We start from the raw sequence: 27,694 nt of genomic DNA on the forward strand, positions 1-27,694 counted from the left end.
GATAGTGATGATCATGAGGGAATGGTCATGGTGATGAGGCAGTGACCATCACGATGATGGTGGTGGTGGTGATGGTGATGATGGTGGTGCTGGTCATGAGGGAGTGGTCATGGTGATGAGGGAATGATGGTAATGATGATGATGATGGTGGTGCCAGTGGTGATCATGGTGATGATGGTCACATTGATGGTGACGGTGATGGTGGTAGTGGAGGTGATAATGATGGTGTGAAAGGTGATCATGGTGGTGATGACTGTGAAGGAACAGTCTTGGTGATGAGGCAATGATGGTAATGATGGTGATGGTGATGGTGATGATGTTGGTGATTATGGTGGTAAAGATGATCTTGGTGGTGACGATCATGGTGATGGTCGTGACAATGATGAAGCTTCGTGTGAGCAAAAACGGCCTTGTTCATGGATGTAAGCCCAGTTTCTAGGACAGAAGCTGATGCAGAGTACACACTCAGTAATAAATATCTTTTGAATGAAAGAGTGCATCATCATTGTCATCATCATGACTAATATTTGTTGGGCGCTTCCTATGTGTCAGGCTCTGTTTTAAGAGCTTTGCATGGATGATGATGTCATTTTGTCTTAACGAGTGCCTGCTGAGGAAGGTAGTGTTACCACAGCTCAGCAGATGAGGAGGTGAGCTTTGCAGCCTGGATTCCTGAGTTTGAGTCCTTGCTGGGAGTAAACATAAGCCAGTTACTTAACCTCTGGGTCTGAGCTTCTCCAACTTTAAAACAGGGATAATAATAGTACACATACCTCATGGGGTTGCTATAATGATTGAATAAGTTAATACCTAGGAGAGTGCTTATGATGGCTCTTGATAAGCGCCCGTCATGTGAGAGCAATTATTGTATTTATCCTCATTCTGCAGATCTGGGCTTCGAGGCACAGAGAGGTTTGGTCGTGCACCCCAGATCACTCAGGGAACACGTGGTGGGCCATGCTTGGCACTCAGGGCCCTTGCTCTTAAAATAATATTTTGGCTGGCCATAGTGGCTCATGTCTGTAATCCCAGCACTTTGGGAGGCCGAGATGGGAGGATGGCTTGAGGCCTGGAGTTCCAGACCAGAAATATAGTGAGACCCCCATCTTTATTAAAAAAGAAAGAAAGAAAGAAAATATTCCACGGCTGTGTCAGACTGACCTGGGTTCAAGTCCTGGATTAACCATGTCCCAGCTGTGGAACTCTGGCAGTTTCCCTCCCTTCTCTGAGCCTCAGTTTTTTCACCTGTAAAATGGGTAGAGCAATAGCACCTGCCTCATGGGGTTGTGAGGATTAAATGTGGCAGTGCAGATAAGGACAACGTGGCATGTAGGATGTGCTCAGTTAATGACAGTGCTTACGACCACGCCTGCCTGTACTTTTCTGTGCTAATGCTGCATGGACTGTTAATCCACGTACATCCAGTCCTCACCACAGCCCTTTGAGGGAGAAACTTTGATCCCCGTTTCAGAAAGGACTCTGAGGCTCAGATAGGGCAGGCCCGTTGCCAAAGGGCACACAGCAGAGCCAGGGACTCAAACCCTGAATACTGTGATGTGAATTTCCGTGCTTTGACCATGGCCTGCGTTTCCAGATTGGGGATTCCATGACTGCCCCACTCCAAGCGACCGTGGGTGGGCTCCTTCCCATCTCTGTGCCTCAGCTTGCTGGTTTGTAAATTGGGGGCCGTCTCGGAAGACCCCACTACTCTGATTCTGGGTCCTGCAGCCTCAGGCAGGAAACCATTTCCTCCTCCTCCTCCTCTCTCGGCTTAGAGGTCGTGGAAGGTGATGAAGGCTGGCGCCCCCGCAGTCCTGCAAAGGCCAACAGGGTCCAGTTACTTGGGCGGGGGGGTGGCGGAGTGCGGATAACGTCTGGGGGTCCTGATAGATGGACGGTCTGCTCCTGCCAGCCGGCGAAGGAGCATGCTGAGAATTCTGTTCCCCAGATCTCATTAAGCCCTGAGACTTAAATAACTTGCTGACTGGTTCCCTGGAGAGGCTGAGGGGAGAGCTTCTGCCCTGGGGAGATGGGGGGTCACAGGGCAGCACCCCAACATGGAAGAAAACGGCTCCTTTTCCAGGTCCAGGTGGGAGCAGATGAACGCTGGTTCTGGGTCACCCCCCACCAAAAGTAACAGAGGGCCCAGCCTGGGGTTCGGGCTCCCGGCCCCTCTCTGCAGGCCAGAGGTGGAGGGGGGTGCTGTTGGGCACTCTGGCCTTAGGCCCCTCCGCCCCCTGCCACCTTCTGCCAGCTCTGTAGAAGGGAGTGCTTAATTACCCAGTCACTCTATCCCTGCTTGGCCAGGCAGTTAAGCCCAAACATCTGGCCCCAGGGCCCACGGCCAGAATGGGTGGCCAGCCCCCGCCCAGTGCTGGCCCTGGCTCTGGACACCTCCCACGGGACAGCTGAGCTCGATCCTCTGCCTGCCAGCTTGCAACTAGCCCAAAACAGTAGCTGCATAGGCCCAGCAAGCTCAATTGACGCAGAAAAAAACATTTGATGAAATTCAACAGCCATTATGGTACACACACACACACACACACACACACACACACAGAACAAAGTTGGAGCAGAGAGGACTTCCTTCATCAGATAAGGGGTACGAAGGAAGACACGTATCTTTGATTTTCCCTGGGCAATGGATGTGATCTCCTATGAGCGCTGACACAGGAGGCCCCGAAGAACGCAGCAGGTAAGCGGTTTGCGTGAGTGAGAGCTGGGCCCGATGCTGGATCCATACTCTAAAGTCATCTCACATTCCTTGCACCTCAAAATGTGACCCACGGGCCTGCAGCATTGGCCTCATGTGGAAGCTGTTTACAAACACGGAATCTCATGCTCTGCCTACAGCCACCAAAGCAAATTCTGCCTTTTTTTTTCTTAACTTTTTTTTTTTTTGAGACAAAGTCTGGCTCTGTCGCCCAGGCTGCAGTGCAGTGGTGCGATCTCAGCTCACTACAACCTCCCCCTCCCAGGTTCAAGTGATTCTCCTGCCTCAGACTCCCGAGTAGCTGGGATTACAGGCGTACACCACCATGCCCGGCTAATTTTTGTTTTTGTTTTTGTTTTCTTTTTTTTGAGATGGAGTCTCGCTCTGTTGCCCAGGCTGGAGTGCAGTGGCGCGATCTCGGCTCACTGCAAGCTCCGCCTCCCGGGTTCACGCCATTCTCCTGCCTCAGCCTCCGGAGTAGCAGGGACTACAGGTGCCTGCCACCACGCCCGGCTAATTTTTTGTATTTTTTTAGTAGAGACGGGGTTTCACCATGTTGACCAGGCTGATCTTGAACTCCTGACCTCAAATGATCCACCCACCTCCACCTCCCAAAGTGCTGGGATTACAGGTGTGAGCCACCACGCCTGGCCTTCTTCTTTTCTTTTGTTTTGTTTTTGAGACAGGGTCTCACTATGTTGCCCAGCCTGGAGTGCAGTGGTATAATCACAGCTGACTGCAGGCTTGACCTCCTGGGCTCAAGCGATCCTCCCACCTCAGCCTCCTGAGTAGCTGGGACTACAGATGCACACCACCACACCCGGCTACTTTTTGTAATTTTGTAGAGATGGGGTTTCACCATGTTGGCTAGGCTGGTCTCAAATTCCCCACCTCAGGTGATCTGCCTGCCTCGGCTTCCCAAGGTCCTGGGATTACAGGCATAAGCCACAGCCCCAGCCCATATGGTAGACTATTCAGTGTACAATAGCATCATGTCTAAAAAAAAGTATTTAATCTGGGCATGGTGGCACGTGCCTGTAATCCCAGATACTTGGGAGGCTGAGGCAGGAGAATCGCTTGAACCCAGGAGGCAGAGGTTGCAGTGAGCCGAGCTCATGCCATTGCACTCCAGCCTGTGTGACAGGGCGAGACTCTATCTAGAAAAGAAAGAGGTATTTAATTACATACTTTAATTAAAAATACTTTATTGCTAAACATGCTAATGACCACCGGAGTCTTCAGCGAGTCATAGTCGTTTTGCTGGTGGAGGATCTTGCCTCGACGTTGATGGCTGCTGACTGATCAGAGTGATGGTTACTGAAGCCTGGGGAGGCTGTGGCAATGTCTTAAAATAAGACAGTAATGAAGTTTGCTGCGTCAATTGACTCTTTCTTTCATGAAAGATTTCTCTGTAGCATGCAATGCTATTTGATAGTATTTACTCCACAGTAAAAATTTCTTTCAAAATTGGAGTAAGGTTGGGCATAGTGGCTCACGCCTGTAATCCCAGCATTTTGGGAGGCTGAGGCAGGAGGATTACTTGAGCCCAGGAGTTTGAGACCAGTCTGGGCAACATAGAAAGACCCTGTCTGTACGAAGAAAATAAAAATTAGCCGGCCGGGCGCGGTGGCTCACGCCTGTAATCCCAGCACTTTGGGAGGCCGAGGTGGGTGGATCACGAGGTCAGGAGATCGAGACCATCCTGGTTAACGCGGTGAAACCCCGTCTCTACTAAAAATACAACAAAATTAGTCAGGCGTGGTGGCAGGTGTCTGTAGTCCCAGCTACTCGGGAGGCTGAGGCAGGAGAATGGCGTGAACCCAGAAGGTGGAGCTCGCAGTGAGCCGACATCACACCACTGCACTCCAGCCTGGGTGACAGAGCGAGACTTCGTCTAACAACAACAACAAAAAAATTAACCAGGTGTGGTGGTGTGCACCTGTAGTCCCACCTACTTGGGAAGCTGAGATGGAAGGATCACTTAGCCCAGGAGATGGAGGCAGCAGTGAGCTATGATTGTGCCACTGCACTCCAGCCTGGGTGACAGCGAGACCCTGACTCTAAAAAATTTTTAAAAATTGAGTTAATCTTCTCCAACCCGGCTGCTACTTTATTAACTAAGTTTATTAACATTCTAAATCATTTATTGTCGTTTCAACAACATTCACGGTATCTTCACCAGAAGTACTTTCCATCTCAAGAAACCACTTTTTTTGGTGCTCATTCGTAAGAAGGAACTCGTCTGTTCAAGTGTTATCATGAGATGGCAGCAATTTAATCACATCTTCAGGCTCCGCTTCTAATTCTAGTTTCATTGCTATTTGTACCACATCCGCGGTGACTTCCTCCACTGAAGTCTTGAACCCCTCAAAGTCATCCATAAGGGTTGAAATCAACTTCTTCCAAACTCCTGTTAATGTTGACATGTTGACTTCCTTCTCTGAGTCACGAATGTCCTTAGTGACATCTAGAATGGTGAATCCTTTCCAGGAGGTTTTCAATTGACTTTGTCCAGGTCCATCAGAGGAATCACTATATATGACAGCTATAGCCTTACAAAATGTATTTCTTAAATAATGATACTTGAAAGCAAAATTACTAAGGCCAGGTACGGTGGCTCACACCTGTAATACCAGCACTTTGGGAGGCCGAGGAAGGAGGATCACTTGACGTCAGGAGTTTGAGACCAGCCTGGCCAACATGGTGAAACCCTGTCTCTACTAAAAATGCAAAAATTAGCCAGGCGTGGTAGCGGGCGCCTGTAGTCCCAGTTACTCTGGAGGCTGAGGCAGGAGAATCACTTGAACCCGGGAGGCAGAGGTTGAAGTGAGCCGAGATCGTGCCACTGCACTCCAGCCGGGGTGATGAAAACAAAACTCTGTCTCAAAAAACAAACAAACAAAAAACAAAAACAAAACAAAACAAGAAAGAAAGAAAGAAGAAAAAAAGATAATACAAACTCTCAATAAACTAGTTGCCCAGGCTAGTCTCAAACTCCTGGCCTCAAGTGATCTTCCCACCTCAGCCTCCCAAAGTGCTGGGATTCAAGGCGTGAGCCACCGCGCCCGCCCATGCTTTTATATTCTTTCACACACGTGCATGCTTTCTCATACAGTGTCTTGATCTCTCACACATAGTCTCACAATCTCACACTCATCCTTACACTCACATCTACACCTGTACTCAATCTGAAACATTTATGTTCACCCCCACACATACAGCTCGCTCACGCTCACAAGCTTACTCCCTCATGCTCACACACTCACAATCACCCGCACACACACCCTCACCCCCACCCGCCCACTCACCCACACCCCCGTGCCCCCAAGCCCCTCCTCCCGCTGAGCACGGCAGGACATCCCTGCAGGTTAACAGCAGGGACCATGTGCAGGAACCCAGCCGGGTTCGACTCCAGGCTTTGCCCCCCGGCCCGGTGTGTGGGCGCGGCGGGAACCTGGCTGCCCCGTGCGTGAGATGGGCAGAGCCCAGGGACCCCCGCCACCATCTTGGGGACAGGTCGGGCAGCAGACGTGGCCTCTGAGATCCCTGGTTGGGGTTCAGCCTCTGGCCAGCACTAAGCATTACTTAATTAGTGTCGTCCCTGCCTGCCTGCCGGGGTCAGGCCATTCCTGGGAAGTTTATGTCCTCCCCTGTGCTTCACCCATGACAGGCTGGTCATTATCACCTTCCAGATAATCCTCAGCTGCCGCCAGCAATCAACACCTCATGCCCCCCTGCCCCCTGCCCAGTCTCCACTCCCACCCAGCATGCCGCATCCCAGCCACGTCCAGCTTTTTGGGACACATTCTTGGCCTAACAGCTCAGGCTATTTCAGATTCACAGATAAAGGGGCAGGAAGTCTTGATATATTCCACCCCCACCCCCCACGCCCCGCGTTGTTGACTCCCCTCTTCTCCCCAATGATCCCTACTCCAGGAAGCTCACCCGGATTGTCCAGGTCAGAGGCCCCAACGCTATGGCTTGAACCTGGATTCGAAGGCTCCTTGGGGTCACTCCACAGGAGCACACCTGCTGTCAGCCCCGCTCCAGGCAACACCTCGGTGGCCACAGCAGGCGCCCTGAGGGGTATGCAGGGGCCAGGGAGTGCGTGACACACGATCCAGCTCCGAGTTGTAGCCTTGCTCTGGGCCTGAGGCCAAGGAGGGCGCGGAGAGGAAGAGACAGTGTTTGCAAACAGGGCAGCTGCCAAGCAGGGGCGGGGGAGAGAGGAGGAAGGTGCGAAGGAGAGAGGGCGCAGGCGGCGCCCGCCGGCGGCGCCTGCGTGACCTTCCCACCCTGGCTACACATTGACAGGCATATGCGCACACACACACGGATCCGATGTCCACACATAGCGAGTCACATTCACTCCCCATACACACAAGTACGTCAGCACACACAAGCTCGGATGCTCATGCAGACACAACAGGCACAAAGCTGTATTGTCATCCACGTGCAGTGAGACAACGCCATCCTCCCTCCTTTCCATGCATATGCACTCACACACGTGCACACACATGCTCTCACATGCACACTCACACTGGCGTACACACTCATGCTCACCCACGAATTTACATGTGCACACATGTGCACACTCATACATGCACACACATTTACACTTGCGCACACATGCACACACATACTCGTGGACACACATGAACATTCACTGGCACACACACTCATGGTCACGTATGACATTCACACTTGCACACATGTGCACACTTGTACTCACATGCATATGCATACACTCAATCGCACACACACACTCATGCACACGACATTCACACTTGAACATATGTGCACACTTGTACTCACGCACGCACATACACACTTGCACACACATCCACACTTACACACATGTGCACACTCACGCACACACGCATGCACACTCATGGACACACATGCACACTCACACTGGCACACATACTCATGCTCACACATGACACACTTGCACACATTTGCACACACATGCACACGCTCACAATTGCACACACATTCACACTTGCACAATATGCACACTCCATGCATGCACACTCACACTCACAGACACACGTGCACACTCACTGGTGCACACATACTCATGCTAACGACATTCACACTTGCACACATGTGCACACTCTCATATGCACACGCATACACTCACATGCACACTCACACTCATGCACACATGCATATAGAGTTCCTTGATGGAAGCTTTGAGGACCATATCTTTCATTCCATTGTTAGCACACAAACTTTGGTTTGGTAAAGGAAAGGGATTCTTAGAAGCAGGTGGCTCACTCCCTCCTGCCCACAGCTCTGCCATCAGGACCCCCTGCAGGACAGCAGGGAGGCTCAGGCAGCTCATCCTCACCCCTCTGTCTCTCTCTCTCCCTTCCTCTCTGTCTCTTTTCTCTGTCTGTGTCTCTCTTCCTGTGTTTGTCTCTCTCCATCTCTGTTTCTCTCTCTGTCTCTGTCTCTGTTTCTCTTTCTCTCTATCTCTGTATGTGTCTGTGTCTCTCTCTCTCTCTTCCTCCACCTGTTTCTTTTTCTGTGTGTCTGTTTCTCTATCTGCATCTCTCCTTCTTTTTCTCTCCCCCGTCTCTGTTTCTCTGTGTGTGTCTCTGTCTCTCTCCATCTCTCCCTGCTCTCTGTTTCTCTGTGTCTCTGTCTCTCTACCTCTGCACCCCCCTCCCTCTTCCACACGTCCTCTGATGCACACTCCCCTTCTCGTTCCCGAGCAGACAGACTCGCAGCAGCACTGGGATCTGAGTGCCAGATGGAGTTTATTTGCAGAGTGGCTGGGGCGAGAGAAGGCAAAACACATCACAGAGAGGGTGGTGCCAGGTGGGAGGGAGACCCGGCCGGAGAGAAGGAGAGAGGACGGCGGGAGGACAGGGACGGAGGGGAGGCTGCGCCACACCAGACAGGCTAATTTATTTAACAGACATTTCCTGACCCCTGCTGCAGGCCATCGCTGAGTACATGGGGTCTGTCAGCAGAAGGAAGGCGGCAAAGACCCCCGACTCCAGGAGCTCACAAAATAACCACAAAAAAATAAGCCATGCAGGTAGAAGAGGATACACGTCCTAGAGCAACAGTAGAGTGAGGGGATGAGGAGGCAGACAGTAAGCATTTACAACGCGCAGCTGTAATCCCAGCACTGCGGGAGGCCGAGGTGGGAGACTCGCTCGAGGCCAGGAATTTGAGACTAGCCTGAGCAACATAGCAAGACCCGCCCCCAACCATCTCTTTAAAAAGTTAAAAATTAGCCTAGCGTGGTGGCGCATGCCTGTAGTCCCAGCTACTCAGGAGGCTGAGGCAGGAAGATGGCTTGAGCTGTGGATTTTGAGACTGCAGTGAGCAGAGATAGCACCACTGCACTCCAGCCTGGGAGACAGAGCGAGACCCTGTCTCAAAAAAAATAAAAATGCAGGGGGTGAGGGAATGAGCCTAAAGTGTCCTGAGCAAAGAGCAAGTGCAGAGGTCCTGGGGAAGGTGGCGGCAGCTCCCGAGAGCCACGCGGAGGTCTGAGACCCTGGGGAAGGTGGCGGCAGGTATGGAGGGACATGCAGAGGTCTGAGGCCCTCATGGACCAAGGGAGGAATGCAGCCTGCAGAGAGGAGAGAGGAGGAGGACGCAGAGGGGAATCCCAAGCCCCATGGATGTAAACACACTGAGGAGAAACCAAAAGCCGTCGGCCTTGGAGGCCTCGGGTGGGGCGGCTTCCCTTTCTGCATCCCCCGGGGCCTCCTCACTGCCCAGCCTCCTCTTCCGCCGCTCCCACTGCCTCAGCCTCGCCCTCCCGCCGCCTCCAGGGGCGCCCCAGGTGCTCCCTGATGGAGATCACAGCGCTCCTCCTTCGGGGGTGAGGGTCCAGCAGCCCCCACAGAAGCGCGTCGGCCGCGGGGGCCAGGCCGAACCAGGGCTGAGGGCGGTCCCGGGGCTGGCCCGACGCCTGCCAGATGAGGAAGTCCTCGTAGAAGGGGTCGGCCTCGGCCAAGGGCCGGTCCCAGGGGAAGTAGCCGGTGAGGAGGCAGAAGAGCAGGACGCCCAGCGCCCAGGCGTCCAGGGCGGGCTGAATGGGCAGGCCCTCGGGGAGCGGCGGGGGCGCGCAGAGCTCGGGGGCCGTGTAGGGGATGGGCGGCCCGGCCAGGCGCAGCAGCGTCCCGCGGGGCCTCGTGTGGCCGAAGTCGGTCAGCTTGAAGCGCCGGCAGTCCGGGTCGCACACCAGGACGTTCTCCGGCTTCAGGTCCCGGTACACCAGGCCGCGGGCGTGGATGTACTCCAGGGCGGAGGCCAGCTGGGCGGCGCAGCGGTGCACCGCGGGCTGCGGGAGGCCCACCTGCGGGGAGAGGGGTCAGGGCCCAGTGCCCCGGGGCCACGGAAGGCAACCGAGACCGCGGGGCCTCTCCTCCGCCCGGGAAGCAGGCCCAGGACACTGAGGCCGGTAAGGAAGACGGTGAATAGTTGGCCCTGTGAGGCCTAGTGTGACCTGTGAGGCCTGTGGGTTTAGGGGCCTAGGGTGACCCCATAAGGCCTAGTGTGACCCTATGGGGCCTGTGGGTTTAGTGTGGCCTAGTGTGACCTGTGAGGCCTGTGGGTTTAGGGGCCTAGGGTGACCTGTGAGGCCTGCGGGTTTAGTGTGACCTAGGGTGACCTGTGAGGCCTGCGGGTTTAGGAGGCCTAGGGTGACCCCATAAGGCCTAGTGTGACCTGTGAGGCCTGTGGGTTTAGGGGCCTAGGGTGACCTGTGAGGCCTGCGGGTTTAGTGTGGCCTAGGGTGACCCTGTGAGGCCTAGTGTGACCCTATGGGGCCTGTGGGTTTAGTGGGGCCTAGGGTGACCCTGTAAGGCCTGCGGGTTTAGTGTGGCCTAGTGTGACCTGTGAGGCCTGTGGGTTTAGTGTGGCCTAGTGTGACCTGTGAGGCCTGCGGGTTTAGGAGGCCTAGGGTGACCCCATAAGGCCTAGTGTGACCTGTGAGGCCTGTGGGTTTAGGGGCCTAGGGTGACCTGTGAGGCCTGCGGGTTTAGTGTGGCCTAGGGTGACCCTGTGAGGCCTAGTGTGACCCTATGGGGCCTGTGGGTTTAGTGGGGCCTAGGGTGACCCTGTAAGGCCTAGTGTGACCTGTGAGGCCTGTGGGTTTAGTGTGGCCTAGTGTGACCTGTGAGGCCTGTGGGTTTAGTGTGGCCTAGTGTGACCTGTGAGGCCTGTGGGTTTAGTGTGGCCTAGTGTGACCTGTGAGGCCTGTGGGTTTAGTGTGACCTAGTGTGACCTGTGAGGCCTGTGGGTTTAGTGTGGCCTAGGGTGACCCTGTGAGACCTAGTGTGACCTGTGAGGCCTGTGGGTTTAGTGGGGCCTGGGGTGACCCTGTGAGGCCTAGTGTGACCTGTGAGGCCTGCGGGTTTAGTGGGGTCTGGGGTGACCCTGTAGGACCTGTAGGTTAAGCGGGGCCTAGGGTGACCCTGTAGGGCCTGTGACTTGATTGGGGTCCAGTGTGACCTGGGGCTGCCTGGTGGTGAGTCTCCATGGTGTATTGCGTGAGTTCTGTGATGTCTATGAACTCCAAAGAGGCCTAACAACTCCACGAGTCCTGTGGGCCCCACGAGGGGCCTCCGGGGGGTAGGGGAGGCCCAGGGAGGCCCAACGCAGTGGCTGTGGCTCCTGCGGCCCAGGCTGCTCAGGACATTCCTGGGAGGCCGCTGAGGCACTCGGAGGCGGCTTGGGGTCTGCCTACGCACCTTGGGCTGGATGAAGGCCATGAGGTCCCCGTGCAGGACGGGCTCCGTCAGGAAGCTGTAGGAGTGTGCCGACTCGATGCCAATGCCGTAGGCCGTCACGATGGCTGAGTGCGCGCCCAGCGAGAGCCCCACACAGAACTCGTACAGGAAGCCACGGAGGGACGTGCGGGGTTTCGGGAGCTGCTTCAGTGCCAGGGGTGTGCCTGGGGAAGCAGGGACAGGTATGGGAGGCGTGCAGCAGCCAAGGGCCACCTGGGCCAGCTGCTGTGTTCCCCTGTGGTACCCCCGATGGCCCCTCAGCTTGGACTCTTTCCCATAGACCATCTCCACCTCCTCCAACTCCCACCTCCCTCCCGAGCCCATCCTAACAGCATGGCCACCCAAGCATCACCAGTGGTACCAATAGTTATAGCACGCTGGGGACCAGCTGGGGGCTCAGGCCTGCGATCCCAGTGCTTTCGGAGACCGAGGCAGGAGGATCCGTTGAGGCCAGGAGTTTGAGACCAGCTCGGACAACACAGTGAGACCCTACCTCTAAAAAAAGTTTTAAAAAGGCCGGGCACTGTGGCTCACGCCTGTAATCCCAGTACTTTGGGAGACCAAGGCGGGTGGATTGCTTGATGTCAGGAGTTCGAGACCAGCCTGGTCAATATGGTGAAACCTCTTCTCTACTAAAAACATAAAAATCTAGTTGGGTGTGGTGGCGCATGCCTGTAATCCCAGCCACTTGGCCGGCTGAGGCAGGAGAATTGCTTGAACCCAGGAGGCAGAGGTTGCAGTGAGCCGAGATTGCGCCACTGCACTCCAGCCTGGGGGACAGAGTGAAAAAAAAAATTAAAAAAATAATTAGCTGGGCATGGTGGCATCTGTAAAAAATTAAATAAAATAATAACAGTACGTGGTGAATTTCTACCTTGCTTTCTTACAAGCCTATAGCCATGGAGATGGAGGGATACCATGAAATTTCTCCAATGACCTCGTTTGGCTTCTCATGACAGCAAACTCGTGTTTGAGGCAAAAAGGTATTTTTGAGACACCTGGGGAAAAGGTAACCCACACTGGGTAAGAAAGCCAATTAGGAATTGTGGATTTTGTCACGTGTGGAAACGACTTCCTAGAAGCTAAACTCCCCGAAGGAACTTCTGATGTCTTCCTTTTTTTTTTTTGAGATGCAGTTTCACACTTGTTGTCCAGACTGGAGTGCAGTGGCATCATCTCGGCTCACTGCAACCTCTGCCTCCCGGGTTCAAGCGATTCTCCTGCCTCAGCCTCCCGAGTAGCTGGGATTACGGGCACCTGCCACCATACCCAGCTAATTTTTGTATTTTTAGTACAGATGGGGTTTCACCATGTTGGTCAGGCTAGTCTTGAACTCCTGGCCTCAGGTGATGACCCACCTCAGCCTCCTGAAGCATTGGGATTACAGGTGTGAGCCACTACACCCGCCCTTTTTTTTTTTTTTTTTTTTTTTTTTTAAAGACAGGGTCTTTCTCTGTCGTCCAGGCTGGAGTGCGGCAGCACAATCATGGCTCACTGCAACCTCCGCCTCCCAGGCTCAAGCGATTCTCCTGTCCAAGCTCCCTGAGTAGCTGGGACTACAGTTGTGCACCACCATGGGGCTAATTGCACACCAAGCTGATTTTTTTTCCCTGACACCAGAAATTCCTGCTAACTGGCTAAGTTTTTTAAAAAAAATTTGTAGAGACAGTCTCGCTATGTTGCCCAGGCTGGTCTCAAACTCCTAGGCTCTAAGCAATCCTCCTGCCTTGGCCTCCCAAAGTGCTGGGATTACAGGTGTGAGCCACCATGCCCGGCTTGGTTTCTTTGATTTCTGAGCCATCAGCTGCCAGGGTGCAACCTTCCCCATCACAAGGCCGTGTGTAACTGGGATAAATTCTCTCCTTATCGGCCCAGCGCAGTGGCTGATGCCTATAATCCCAGCACTTTGGGAAGCCAAGGTGGGCGGATCACTTGAGGTCAGGAGTTCGAGATCAGCCTGGCAAACATGGCGAAACCCCATCTCTACTAAAAAATACAAAAATTAGCCAGTGTGGTTGCACATGCCTGTAATCCCAGCTACTCGGAAGGCTGAGGCAGGAGAATCGCTTGAACCCAGGAGGCGGAGGTTGTAGCGAGCCAAGATTGTACCACTCCACTCACTGCAGCCTGGGTGACAGAGCAAGACTCCATCTTCAAAAAAGAAAAAAAAAAAAAAAGAAAGGCCGAGTGCAGTGGCTCACACCTGTAATCCCAGCACTTTGGGAGGCCCAGGTGGGTGGATCACTTGAGGTCAGGAGTTCAAGACCAGCGTGGCCAAAATGGTGAAATCCCATCTCTAGTAAAAATACAAAAATCAGCCAGGTGTGGTGGTGCATGCCTTGCCTGTAGTCCCAGCTATTCGGGAGGCTGAGGCAGGAGGATTGCTTGAACCCGGGAGGTGTAGGTTGCAGTGAGCCAAGATTGTGCCACTGTACTCCAGCCTGGGTGACAGAGTGAGACTCTGTCTCAAAAAAAAAAAAGAAAAAGTTCCTTCCTTATCAAAAACACCAGCCATCCCCGCCCACTCCGCAGCCAGATGCAGTGGGGTCTCTTCCGCGTGTTCACAGCGCTCCTGATCACTGCCGCCATGGCCACGCCACCCGGTGTTGGCGATCCCTGCCCATCTATGCTCCCCACGGTGCCCTGAGCTTCTTAACGACAGTGACATGCTCAGGGCCCCAGCATCATGCAGCCCAGGGGCAGGTGTGCTGGAGGCCTCCAGATACAGGTTCAGTGAAACGGCCATGGAGGGGCCTCATTGGCAATCCCCCGCCTGTTACTGCTCATGCCTCCGGCTTTGTGAGCACCCAGGGCTGGATCTCTGCCTGTGCAGCTCTTCCTGAGGTGTGCTGTTGTGTGGCTGTGTTATTGCCCTCTGTGTTATTACTGAATTGTGTATCCCCAAAACTCGTATGTGGGAGTCCTAACCCCCCCATTGCTGCATGTGGCTGTATTTGGAGATGGGGTCTTTAAAGAGGTAAAATGAGGTCACTAGAGTGGGCAGGCCCTCATCCAATGTGACTGGTGTCCTTATAAGAAGAGGAGATCAGGACACAGACACACACAGAGGGACGACCATGTGAGGACACAGGGAGAAGACGGCCAAATGCAAGCCAAGGAGAGAGGCCTCAGGAGAACCAACCCTGCTGACATCTTGATCTCGGCCTTCCAGCCTCCAAAGCTGTGAGGAAACAGAGCTCTGTTGTTGGCCAGGCACGGTGGTGCACACCTGTAATCCCAGCACTTTGGGAGGCTGAGGCAGGAGGACCACTTGAGGCCAGTTTGAGACCAGCCTGGGCAACACAGTGAGACCCCATCTTAAAAAAAAATTTAAAAATTAGCCGGGCATGGTGGCATGCGCCTGTAGTCTCAGCTACTTGCAGAGCTGAGGTGGGAGGATCCCTTGAGCCCAGGAGGTCAAAGCTGCAGTGAGCTATGATTGTGCCACTGCACTCCAGCCTGGACAACAGCGAGACCCTGTCTCAAAAAAAGAAAAGAAAAGAAAAGAAAAAAGGCCAGGCACAGTGGCTCACACCTGTAATCCCAGCATTTTGGGAGGCTGAGGCAGGAGGATCACTTGAAATAAGGAGTTCAAGACTAGCCTGGCTAACATGGTGAAACCCCGTCTCTACTAAAAATACAAAAATGAGCCGGGCATGGTGGCATGCACCTGTAATCCCAGCTACTCGGGGGGCTGAGGCACAAGAATCACTTGAACTTGGAAAGCGGAGGTTGCAGTGAGCTGAGATTGTGCTACTGCACTCCAGCCTGGGCAACAGAGCGAGACTCCATTTCAAAAAAAAAAAGAAAAAAGTCAAAAGTTCTGTTGTGGAAGCGCCTGCCTTTGTTATGGCAGCCCCAGCAGATGAATGCACACTTTTTCTGCATTCATGCTAGGAGATTTTTGAAGGCAGAGACTGGCTCTGGTTCAATTCTGGGTCCACTGCCCGCCCAACCCCCCCAGCACAGGGCTGGCCTCAGAAGGCGTGCCCTGAACTGACTGACCTCAGGTTGCCTCCCTATTTTCCGTTTCATGGAAGGACACAGTGCTTGGCAGAAAGGCCCAGGGTAGTGGGGAGCTGTCCTGCGCACCCACTGTGTGCCGGCCTTGCTAAGTGCTTAGCAGACAGCCTCACTCTGCATCATCCCATGGTGACCACTACAGCCGCCACAGGAGGCTCCTGAGCTGGGAGCTCTGTCTTACCCAGCATTATACACCCCCAGCAACTAGAGCAATCCACATTCACTCAGAGGATCCACCATTCTTCCAAGTAGAAATCATCACCCACATTTTTCAAAGGAGGAAGCTGAGACTCAGAGAGGGCAAGGGAGTTCCTCAAAACACACAGTTTTTGGCAGGGCACCGTGGCTCATGCCTGTAATCCCAGCAATTTGGGAGGCTGAGGCAGGCGGATCACTGGAGGCCAGGAGTACAAGACCACCCTGGCCAACAGAGCGAAACCTCATCTCTACTAAAAAAGAAAAATACACACACACACAAATGTAGCTGGGTGTGGTAGTGCATGCCTACAGTTCTAGCTACATGGGAGGCTGAGGCAGGAGGATCACTTGAACCTGGGAGGTGGAAGTTGCAGTGAGATTGCGCCACTGCACTCCAGCCTGGGCGACAGAGCCAGACTGTCTCAAAAACAACCAACCAACCAAAAGAACAAAAAACAAAAAACACACAGCTTTGGAGGGCAGAGGTAAGACTTGATTCAGGCCTGCCAGCCTCCCAGCCTGGGCTACCCCAGGCCCGTGCCCCGCCCCCAGCTGAACCCTGCCACCTCTGGCCCCACAGCCTCGTACCTTTCTGACGATGGGTGACCAGAAGGACGCGGCCATAGCGACCCTGGCCCAGGGGACGCACTTCCTCGTAGAGCTCGTCCACCTCGGCTCGGACCAGGGTCTGAGCACTCAGCGTCATCATGTCCTCCAGCGCGCGGGCAGCCTCCTGGCCGTGCTGCAGCTCCTCTAACGTCAGGCCGCCCAGACCCTCCTCCTCGCTGTCCTCCGAAGCCCCTGCCTCCGCCGGCCCTGCCTCAGACTGTTTGCCGGGCATCTCTGCGAGAACAGAGAGGGGTGCCCAGGCTCAGGTCCCAGGCCCAAGGGAGGAGGGGACTGGGGGCTGGACCCCTGGGTCTGAGGGAGGAGGGGCCGGGGGTCTGGACTCCTGGGTCTGAGGGAGGAGGGGCTGGGGGCCAGGACTCCTGGGTCTGAGGGAGGAGAGGCTGGGGGTCTGGACTCCTGGGTCTGAAGGAGGAGGGGCCGGGGGCCAGGACTCCTGGGTCTGAGGGAGGAGGGGCCGGGGGTCTGGACTCCTGGGTCTGAGGGAGGAGGGGCCGGGGGTCTGGACTCCTGGGTCTGAGGGAGGAGGGGCCGGGGGTCTGGACTCCTGGGTCTGAGGGAGGAGGGGCCGGGGGCCTGGACTCCTGGGTCTGAGGGAGGAGGGGCCGGGGGCCTGGACTCCTGGGTCTGAGGGAGGAGGGGCCGGGGGTCTGGACTCCTGGGTCTGAGGGAGGAGGGGCCGGGGGCCAGGACTCCTGGGTCTGAGGGAGGAGGGGCCGGGGGTCTGGACTCCTGGGTCTGAGGGAGGAGGGGCCGGGGGTCTGGACTCCTGGGTCTGAGGGAGGAGGGGCCGGGGGTCTGGACTCCTGGGTCTGAGGGAGGAGGGGCCGGGGGTCTGGACTCCTGGGCCTGAGGGAGGAGGGGCTGGGGTCTGGACTCCTGGGTCTGAGGGAGGAGGGGCTGGGGGTCTGGACTCCTGGGTCTGAGGGAGGAGGGGCCGGGGGCCAGGACTCCTGGGTCTGAGGGAGGAGGGGCTGGGGGCTCATCGCGCTTCTCATTGTGACTCAGTCTCCCTCTTGGTGAGAGGTGGGGAGACAAGTCTGGTGTGAGTTCAAGCCCCAGGTCACAGATGTCCCTGCCCCCACATCCCTGCGTGCCGCGGCCGCCACCCGCCACCCGCCACCCTGAGGTTGAAAGATGAACCAGATAACTGAGACTCCCCCATCTTGTTTCCAAAGCAAACAGACTTGGGCCCTGGGGGTGGATGAGTAGACTCTGTCTCCTGAGAACAAACAGGTGCTCTTGGGCTCAGGGCTGGGAGGACGGGCTGTGCAGAGGGCCTGGGACGCCTGGGTCCTGCATGGGACCGAGCACTTGGGATCAGTCCCCAAGCTCCTGACAGGCCTGGGGTCCCACTTTCACAGCCCAGCCACCTCCCTCAGACCCAGCCCCCCAGCCCCTCCTCCGCCAGACCCAGGGGTCCAGGCCCCCAGCCCACCTCTCTCCCGGAACCTCATACAATTCACACAACTGGGGACCCCCTGATTCTGTTTCCCTCACCCTCCACCGCTCTACAGCCTCCAGGTGCAGCCCAGGCTCCCCTGAGGGACCGAGGACTCGGGCCACCTGGTACAGTCACCCTCAGGTGCTGCCCACCTCAGGCCAGGGCACCTTGCCCACCTCCCAACCTGGGCTCAGACCTCCAGACCTCACCTCCTCCAAGGCCCTCCTGACCCTTCGGCCGCCGGCTGTGGTCAGTGCCCGGCACTTAGGGCCCATGCCAGCAGAGGCCTGCCTAGGAGCAAGACCCCGCCCCGACTTTGGGGGTCGTAAGGCCCCGCCCCTGGGCCCGCCCCTTCTGCCCCCACTGGGAGCAGAGCGACATCGTGCGATGACTCCTGGAACTGGCTGTGGTCAGGTGAATACCCTGACCCAAGAGTTGAGCCCTCCTCCTTCAGACCCAGGAGTCCAGGCCCCAGCCCCTCCTCCTCCCTCAGACTCAGGAGTCCAGGCCCCCAGCGCCTCCTCCCTCAGACCCAGGAATCCAGTCCCCCAGTGCCTCCTCCCTCAGACCCAGGAGTCCAGGCCCCAGCCCCTCCTCCCTCAGACCCAGGAGTCCAGGCCCCCAGCTCTTCTTCCCTCAGACCCAGGAATCCAGGCCCCCAGCTTTCCCTCCCTCAGACCCAGGAATCCAGTCCCCCAGTGCCTCCTCCCTCAGACCCAGGAGTCTAGGCCCCAGCCCCTCCTCCCTCAGACCCAGGAGTCCAGGCCCCAGTCCCTCCTCCCTCAGACCCAGGAGTCCAGGCCCCAGTCCCTCCTCCCTCAGACCCAGGAGTCCAGACTCCCAGCCCCTCCTCCCTCAGACCCAGGAGTCCAGGCCCCAGTCCCTCCTCCCTCAGACCCAGGAGTCCAGGCCTCAGCCTCCCCCACCCATCTGAAGTTTTCCGGCAGAACTGAGGCCTCCCCACCCCCTCAAGGCCTCTCTTCCCAGTTGCTCCAGCACCTGCTTCCTGCCCCTCTGAGTCTGAGGTCATCCCACACTGCATCGTTCTGGAATCTCATTGTCTCATTCTTTCCCCAAACTAGACCCCAGCATCTGATCCCCTGGACACCCCTCTCCAAGCACTTGTGTCTGACCTGTCAATGGGGCATTGATGGGGCAGCTGGGTGGGGTCAAGGCAGGGGTGGGTTCCAGAAATGATTTCATTTTCTACACGGCACCCAGACTCCTGGGCCTGATGGAGGAGGGGGTTGAGGACCTGGACTCCTGGGTCTGAGGGAGGAGGGGGTTGAGGACCCGGACTCCTGGGCCTGAGGGTGGAGGGGGTTGAGGACCTGGACTCCTGGGTCTGAGGGAGGAGGGCCTGAGGGCTCCTGATTCCAAAGAGAGGAATAACAATAAAAATAGTTTGAAAGCACACAACAGGAATACAGGCCAGTGAGTGCCTCCCTGCTGTAAGCACAGGGAGATTAAGCCCCACTAGGAAGTCCCCAAGCCTTGGGCCACAGTGGGACTTCAGACCCCTGTTTTTTTCTGGGACGGTTGCACCCACCCTTCAGGGTTTTTTATTTCTTTTTTTTTTTTTTTTTTGCTTTTTGAGACGGAATCTCGCTCTGTCACCCAGGCTGGAGTGCAGTGACGTGATCTCGGCTCACTGCAACCTCCAACTCTCTGGTTCGAGTGATTCTCTTGCCTCAGCCTCCCGAGTAGCTGGAATTACAGGCATTTGCCACCACGCCTGGCTAATTTTTGTATGTTTTAGTAGAGACAGGGTTTCACCATGTTGGCCAGGATGGTCTTGATCTCCTGACCTGGTGATCCACCTGCCTCAGCCTCCCAAAGTGCTGGGATTACAGAGGTGAGCCACTGTGCCTGTGCTATTTTTATTTTTTTGAGACAGGGTCTTGCTCTGTTGCCCAGGCTGAGTGCAGTGGCCCAATCTCAGCTCACTGCAATCTCCACCTCCCAGGTTCAAGTGATTCTCATGCCTTGGCCTCCAGAGTAGCTGGGACTACAGGTGCCTGCCACCACTCCTGGATAATTCTTATATTTTTAGTAGAGACAGGGTTTTACCATGTTGGTCAGGCTGGCCTCGAACTCCTGACCTCAGGTGATCCACCCGCCTCAGCCTCCCAAAGTGCTGGGATTACAGCCATAAGCCACCGTGTCTGGCCCACCCTTCAGGTTTATACTGCCATGACTGATGTGAAGTCACTTCATTTTTTTAAATAAACTTTTTATTTTGGAATCATTTTAGGTTTATAAAATGGTTGCCAAGATCCTGCGGAGAGTTCCCATGCACCCTCCCCCAGCCTCCCCCGGTGTCGGCATCGCGATGCAAACCGTGAGACATTCGTCAAAACTACGAGGCTCACAGTTGGGCCAACACCAGACTGTTATTTCAGCAGCGCTTCCACGATGGATCGAGCCCAGGATGCCGTGTCCGTATGTAGTGAGCTCACTTCCCAGCCTGGAAGCATACCTTCCTGCTTAGGAAACACAGTTTCCAGTTCTGGACCCTCCGCTGGGTGCTGGGGTCTTGGATTTGGATCTAGTTCGTCCTCGTCCTGCAGGCGTGAACCTCCACAAGCCAGGCTCCGTGTCCTGTCTGGGAGGTGCCGTGGGACTGCGGGGCGCGGGCTGGCCTTGGTGAGGAAGGAGACCCATGGGTACCAGGCCTGGCTCTTAGGATTGACGGGTCTGAGAAAGGGGGATGGAGCTGGGACAATCACAGTCCATGGTGCTCTGTGGGAGCAGAACTGGGAAGGATCTAAATACGGAGAAGACCAGGTCCAGCCTGGACAGTCAGAAAGAGACACGGATTGTTCTAATACAAGTTCCCCAGGAGGCCAGAGAGGGCTGGGGGTGGGGGCCGCTTTCTGGAGCCATGGGACAGGGGGAAGATGCTCTCGGAGGCCACACAGTGCGCCAATGTCTGGCAGCAGCTGTGCGTGCATGCGTGTGTGTGTGCACGCATGTGCATATGCGTGTGCGTGTGCGCGTGTGTGTGCGTGTGTGCGCATGCACGTGTATGTGCGTGTGTGTGTGTGTGTTCTCACATGTGTAGATTTAGGTCCAGAACAGATGAGTGGCGCCCATGACATCACCCACAGCCCAGAGAAATGGGAGAGGTGGAGGGTGAGGTTTATATGGTGTCGGATCCTAAAGTTCAGATCTTGTGACATGGACAGCGGGAGCCACGGAAGGTCTTAGAGGAGAGGAGTGATCCCATCAGAACTCCATGATGGCCAGGCGTGGTGGCTCATGCCTGTCATCCCAGCACTTTGGGAGGCCAAGACGGGTGGATCATCTGAGGTCAGGAGTTCGAGACCAGCCTGGCCAACATGGTGAAACCCCACCTCTACTAAAAATACAAAATTAGCCAGGTGTGGTGGTGCGGGTGTAATCCCAGCTACTTGGGAGGTTGAAGCAGGAGAATCACTTGAACCTGGGAGGGGGAGGTTGCAGTGAGCCGAGATCGCACCACTGCACTCCAGCCTGGGTGACAGAGCGAGACTCCTCGAAAAAAGAAAAAGAAAAAGAGGTCCATGATGAGCATTCAGCATGTCCTCAGAGCACAGAAACACACAAGGCAGGGTGTGGGTGGTGATGGGGGACCAGTGCCTTCCTTCAAGAAGACACACTCTGGGTTGGGCGCGGTGGCTCACGCCTGTAATTCCAGCACTTTGGGAGGCTGAGGCGGGTGGATCACGAGGTCAGGAGATCGAGACAATCCTGGATAACAAGGTTAAATGCTGTCTCTACTAAAAATACAAAAAATTAGCTGGGCGTGGTGGCGGGTGCTTGTAGTCCCAGCTACTCGGGAGGCTGAGGCAGGAGAATGGCGTGAACCCGGGAGGCAGAGCTTGCAGTGAGCTGAGATGGCGCCACTGCACTCCAGCCTGGGTCACAGACCGAGATTCTGTCTAAAAAAAATAAAAATAAAAAAGAAGACACTCTGGACGGAGGGAAGAGGAAAGGTCCTTGAGGGAGGAAGGGCTGGGAGCCTGGATCCTGCGTCTGAGAGAGGAGGGGCAGGAGCTGGGCTCTTGGGTCCTCAGTTGGAAGAGGAATGCGCGTCCAAGCCCAGCGTTCCGTAGGGAGAGTGCAATGTGTTCCCTCTCTGTCCTCCCGGGTGCAGCTGTCTCTCCATCCAGGTGGCCCTGGGGGCTGGGGGAAGGGCCTCTGGCCCAGGCTCTGGCCACCTGTCTCCGTCACCTGGTCAGGGAGCTCCCCCATCTGTCCCCGTCCTCCCACCACTTTTGCCGTCATCACCCTCATCTGTCCACTCCTCCAGGCTTGAGCCTCCCTCCTCCCCGTCCTCATAGGACACGCCGCTCCCCAAAACCCCAGGTCCCTCTCTGTTCCCTTGCAACCCCCAGTCGTCCCCCAGGAAGTCCAGGACAGCCAGTGGGGGGCTCCTAGTCTCGGGATCCAGGTCGAGAAGCCCCTGGAGCAAGGCCAGGGCTGGGGGCGCAAACTGGTCCCAGGGTGGTGGTGGCTGAGGTGGCTGAGGCTTGGTGGTCACCCAGCCAGCGAAGGCCTCGAACTCAGGGTTGGGGGCCAGTGCCACGTCCCAAGGGAAACAGGCAGTGGCAGCACAGAAGAGAAGCACCCCCAGGCCCCAGGAGTCCACGGCTGGCCGCAGAGGCAGGGTGTCGGGCGGTAGCAGGAGGCAGAGCTCAGGCGGTGCCGTGGGCAGAGGCACTGGTGGGGCAGGGGTCGGGCTGCCCTCTGGCCGGGTCAGACCCAGGTCTCCCAGGGCCACACGGCTGCAGACCGGGTCGAAGACCAGCACGTTGTCAGGTTTGACATCTGCGTGGACCAGCCCCCGGCTGTGGAGGAAGTCCAGAGCTCCTGCCAGCTGGGCCACCACCCGCTTCACCAGCAGTTCTGGGAGGCCCTGAGGTCAAGAAGACAGGAGGAGGGTCAGAATGTCTTGGTTTTGTCTTTTTTATGTTGTCCTGGCTGGTCTCAAACTCCTGGCCTCAAGTGATCCTCCTGCCTTGGCCTCCCAAAGTGCTGGGATTATAGGCATGAGGCACTGCACCAGTTGGTTCCTTCTGAATAATTTTTGAAAGAGGCTCTAGATTCCTAAGTCCTAAAAGTTTGACTCTTGGGGTTTGAGAATCTAGAACCCCAGACTAGTGGCTACCTCCAGTGTTCCCACCACATGCTCCCAAAGACTTTCTCTCCATCATCCTCAACCTCAACCTGCAGCCATATCTGCACTCCTGTAGACCAACTCCCAGCTGGTCTCCCAGTTTTCCCCACTGGAACCCCAGTTAAAACCAGTAGCTCCTTCTTTTAGCTTCTTTCAAAGATTCTCCTAACTCAAACACTCAGGCCCACTGTGAACATTTCTTATATATCTTTTGTAAACTGACCATCCAGATCTTCTCCAGTGAGAACTCAAATTTCATTCTTAACCCTAATCTTAGTCTTATATGAGTCTAGACCCCATCTCTAACTCAGAGGCTTTTCTAAAATTCCCCAGTTTATTTCATCAATTGATTATCTATCCGTCTAGCCAGCCAGCTGGCCAGGCAGCAATTCATCCATGAAGCCATCTATTCTTCCAACAGTATTGAACAGTGTGTCCATCCAACATCCATTCCACCAACCAGTCAGCAATCCAATAAGTTATTCTGTTATTTAATATCCAACATTCATATATTCATCCTCCCTTGCTTCCTTTCACCCATCCACTCACCATCCATTAATCACCCATCCACCAATCCTTCCATCCACCCACCCACCCATCCACTCATCCATCCACCACTCACTCACCCACCAAACCTTTCATCCATCCATCCATCCATCCATCCACCCACCCACCAATCCTTCCTTCCATCCATCCATCCATCCGCCCACCAATCCTTTCATCCATCCATCCATGCATCCATCCACCCACCCATCCATCCACCAATTCTTCCATCCACCCACCCACCCATCCACTCAACCAATCCTTTCATCCACCCACCCACCTACCCATCCACTCATCCATCCATTCACTCACCCACAAAACCTTTCATCCATCCATCCACCCATCCATCCACCCACCAATCCTTCCTTCTATCGATCCATCCACCCATCCATCCATCCGTCCATCCACCCACCAATCCTTCCTTCCATCCATCCATCCACCCACCAATCCTTTCATCCATCCACCCACCCCTCCATCTACCCACCCACCCACCCATCCACCCACCCATCCATCCATCCATCCACCCACGGATCCTTCCATCCACCCACCCACCCATCCACTCAACCAATCCTTTCATCCACCCACCCACCCACCCACCCATCCACTCATCCATCCATCCACTCACCCACCAAACCTTTCATCCATCCATCCACTCACCTACCAAACCTTTCATCCATCCATCCATCCACCCACCAATCCTTTCATCCACCCATCCACCCACCCATCCATCCACCCACCCATCCATCCATCCACCCACCCATCCATCCATCCACCATCCATCCATCCACCCACCCATCCATCCACCCATGGATCCTTCCATCCACCCACCCACCCACTCATCCATCCATCCATCCACTCACCCACCAATCCTTTCATCCATCCATCCATCCATCCATCCACCCACCCATCCATCTACCAGTCCTTCCTTCCACCCATCTATTCACCCACCCATCTGTCCACTCACCCATCCTTCCATCCTTCTAATTCTCAATGAGACTCATTCCTCCACATGTACCTTCCTCATCCCCTTCCTTCTTTTATTCCTTCCATTTATCCCTAACTTTATCTCAAATCCAAAATCTATTCCTGAAACTATCCCTACCCCTAATCTCCAAACTCGAGAGACCCTAGAATATCATGGGTTCTGTCCTGACCTGGTCTCCTTTCTAGAAGAAACCCCATTACAGCCCATCTCCAACTCAGTCTATATACACATCCTCAACCGTCTCTGCTTCTCTCTGCAGCCCCATTCATGCTTTTCTCCATACTCACGATGAATCTATAATCAACTCTAAACTCAACCCACCCAACTCCACCCATGCCCACACCCTAACCTCAGAGTCAACTAAAATCCCAACCCTGTCTCCCTCCCCACCCCCTTCATTGACTCCAGTCCATCCTCAATCCCACCCCCAGCTCCCTGCCTTTCCACGATTGTGTTTGGGTGATTGGATGGATTAGGGTTGAGGTCAGGCATGGAACCTCGTTGAGAATTAGAAAGGGGGAGGTCATGTGGGGGCTCAGGGTGGAGATGGGTTGGGCGGGCCCTGATTTGGGGGTCAGAGTTGGAGATAGAGACGGGGCTTGGGACAGAGTTGGACCTGGGATAAGCGCTCCCAACCTTTGTCCCTCGTGGCCTCACCCTTTCTTGCAGCATCCCGCTGAGGTCCCCACAGGGCGCGTACTCCTGGGCGAAGGCAAAATAGCGGGGGGTCTGTAGGGGTCCTGCCAGGGTCTGCAGCAGGCCTGGGTGTGCAGAGACGCAGCGGCCCACACAGAACTCCCTCAGGAAGGTGCTTCTCAGGACCAAATCCCGACGCAGGAGCTTCAGAGCCACAGCTGGACCTGCCGGGGAGATGGGTTGGAGGGACACTCAGGCGGCTCCAGTCCTGCTATGGGGCCTGAGGGAAGCCATGTAAACTCTCTGAGCCTCACACTTCTCATGGGCAGCACGGGCTCCTCTGTCTGTGAAGTGTGGGTGGGAGGAGACCTTCTTTGAAGACCCTCCCTGGTCTGCCTCGGACTGCGGCGTGGGCTTGCACAGCCGCCTCACCCTCTCCGGGCCTCAGTTTCCCCTGGCATCAAGTAAGAGACACGGTGGTGACTTGGGTTCCAACTTGAGTTGCATACCTGTCTTGCTGTGGGACCGTAGGCAGCCCCTCGCCCTCTCTGGGGTGGGGCCTGTGTTTCTCAGAAGATCCCAGAGCTCTTAACTTTCAGAGTACCCCCACCGAGAAGGGTCCCCATCAGCTCCTCCTGGGAATGGCCCCTGTCTGGGTGGCTTCCGAGAATGCTTATTGTGGGGCAGTTGGGGAGGCTGCCCTTGGGTGGCTGAACTCACCCCCCTGGTGAGGCTGGGCGAGGAGCACGCGGCCGTAGGAGCCGGAGCCCAGCTTCCGGATGAGGTGGTACTGGTCCCGAAGGCTCCTCACCGGGGTCACCCTGCTGGTCGTCAGCTCCACCAGCCGTTGGAGGGCTGTGGCTGTGTCCTCCTATGGGAGAGGGGCAGGGTGAGGAGGGGGCGCGTCTGGGGTCCACTGAGAGTGGTGGGGGAGGAGGTCACGGCGCAGCCCCGGGATGGAGGGTGGGGCAGGGGACGGGGGTCACTGTCCCCAGAGAGGAGGATGAGTCACAGTGACTCACCCGGACTCGGGCCACCTGTTTTTGTGTCCTGGCGAGGTTAGGGGTCACTGCCACAGAGGCCCCGCCTGCCCCTGTCTGTGGGAGCGGGCCAGGAGCCCCCAGCCCCGAGTGGGGGTGCATCCTCAGCCCACACAGTCCCCCCGCCCACCCTGGTCTCTCTCTCCACCGTCCTCTTCCCCTGCGCATCCCGCTGTGTGTTTCTGAGTCAATTTCTCTGGGGGCCTCGGTCTCGCTGTGTGTCCTTGGATCTCTGTCATCCTCTCTCCCTGGGTCTGGGTCTCTGAGGTCTTTGCGTTTCCCTGTTTTCTGTTTCTCTTTCTCTCTCTCCCTGTGTTGCCTCCTGCCTCTCTCTCCTTCTTTTCTCTCTCTGTCTTCCTCCCCTGGCTCCCGTCTCTCACCTCTGGGTCCCCATCCTCAGGGGTCTCGGAGGCCCTGCGCTCCATCTCAGGGCTTCCTGATGTGGGGTGGCCCTTGGGCGGGACCCCCCCCCCCGTCAGGGCTCCCCAGAGAGCAACCAGCCCCCTGCACCCCACAGGTTCTCGTGCAGAGCCAAGGGATGGAAGCTCGTCTGCAAGGTCAGCCTCAGTCGCCCCTTGTCTGTCCGGGTCTGTCTAGCTGGAGGAGTGTCTCTGCCTCTCTGTGCCCTCCTGCCACCCTCTGGGTGTATTCCCTGCTGTGCTTCCCAGGTGATAGCCCTTACTCCCCGCACCCTCTCTTCCCCTCTCTTTAGCCAACCCCAGTCTCTCCTTCCTTCTACAAGAACACCTTTCTGTCAGCCTCTCTCTTGCTCCGTCTATCCTCTCTCTTTGTGCGTCTTTGTCTCCTTCTCTCCCCGTCTCTCTCTCTCCACCCTCCCTGTCTCTGTCTTGCACTTGGGTCTCTGGGGTGGGACTCCCCCTCCCTGTCCCGTCTCTGTGGGTCGCCGGCCCCTCTCCCCTGCCCGCACACTCTCTCCACTCTTTCTCCACCAACTCTGGGGGTGTCTCCACGCTCTGCTCCCTGCCTGCTCCCCTCTCTCTGTCTGTCTGTTTCCCGTCTCTCCCGGCCCCTCTGGGCATCTCCGTCCGCTCTCCCCAGTGTCTCTGCGTCTCTCTCCTCCCCTTTGTTCCTGACTCTCTCTCAAAGCCTTTGTCCCTCCCTTTCTCTGGGCCTGGGACAGGGGTGTGTGTGACAGCTCAGAGACAGAGACATCCTGTCCCCCCACACCCCTCCCTCACCCCCTCTGACCGCTGCCCCCTCCCTCTCCCTTCCAAACTTAGACCAGCTTGGACTCTGGGCTCCAGTCCCAGGACAGACGGGACAAAACATATTGTGAACCCCCAACAAGGCCCAGGCCTGAGGGCAGAGGAAAGGGTGGGACAGACCCCTCCACACACCTGAGCTGGGATGACAGGCCCAGAGCTGAGTGCCTCTGTCTTGCCCCAGAGGCCAGGAGCGCTGGTGTCCAGGGACCAGGGAACAGTTCCCAAAGCCCTCCTCCTTCACACCAGGAGTGCTGGCCCCAGCCCCTCCTCCCTCAGATCCAGGAGTCCAGGCCCCCAGCCCCTCCTCCCTCAGACCCAGGAGTCCAGGCCCCAGCTCCT

General features: G+C 56.0%; 2 protein-coding genes across 3 annotated transcripts; both read right to left on the reverse strand.

The window, feature by feature from the left end:
* Window positions 1-8,459: 8,459 nt before the first annotated feature.
* On the reverse strand, window positions 8,460-18,075 carry SBK2 (SH3 domain binding kinase family member 2). Of its 2 annotated transcripts, none has more exons than XM_024351675.2 (4): window positions 17,974-18,075; window positions 16,282-16,536; window positions 11,434-11,636; window positions 8,460-10,037 (listed from the first exon to the last, which is right to left on the reverse strand). In XM_024351675.2, exons 2-4 carry the CDS (start codon window positions 16,532-16,534, stop codon window positions 9,447-9,449), a joined length of 1,047 nt encoding a protein of 348 aa, XP_024207443.1. In that variant the 5' UTR covers window positions 16,535-16,536; window positions 17,974-18,075; the 3' UTR covers window positions 8,460-9,446. The 2 variants fall into 2 exon arrangements, with proteins under 2 accessions (XP_024207443.1, XP_024207444.1); XM_024351676.2 differs by lacking the exon at window positions 17,974-18,075 and adding an exon at window positions 17,508-17,605.
* A 1,949-nt stretch (window positions 18,076-20,024) lies between these two features.
* SBK3 (SH3 domain binding kinase family member 3) lies at window positions 20,025-27,189 on the reverse strand. Its single transcript, XM_024351677.2, has 4 exons — window positions 26,510-27,189; window positions 25,810-25,960; window positions 25,111-25,313; window positions 20,025-22,664 (listed from the first exon to the last, which is right to left on the reverse strand). The coding sequence occupies exons 1-4, from the start codon at window positions 26,552-26,554 to the stop codon at window positions 21,984-21,986; spliced, it is 1,080 nt and encodes a 359-aa protein (XP_024207445.1). The 5' UTR covers window positions 26,555-27,189; the 3' UTR covers window positions 20,025-21,983.
* Between the last annotated feature and the right edge of the window lie 505 nt (window positions 27,190-27,694).

Source organism: Pan troglodytes, chromosome 20, assembly GCF_028858775.2.
Source record: "Pan troglodytes isolate AG18354 chromosome 20, NHGRI_mPanTro3-v2.0_pri, whole genome shotgun sequence".
NCBI classification, from domain to species: Eukaryota; Metazoa; Chordata; class Mammalia; order Primates; family Hominidae; genus Pan; species Pan troglodytes.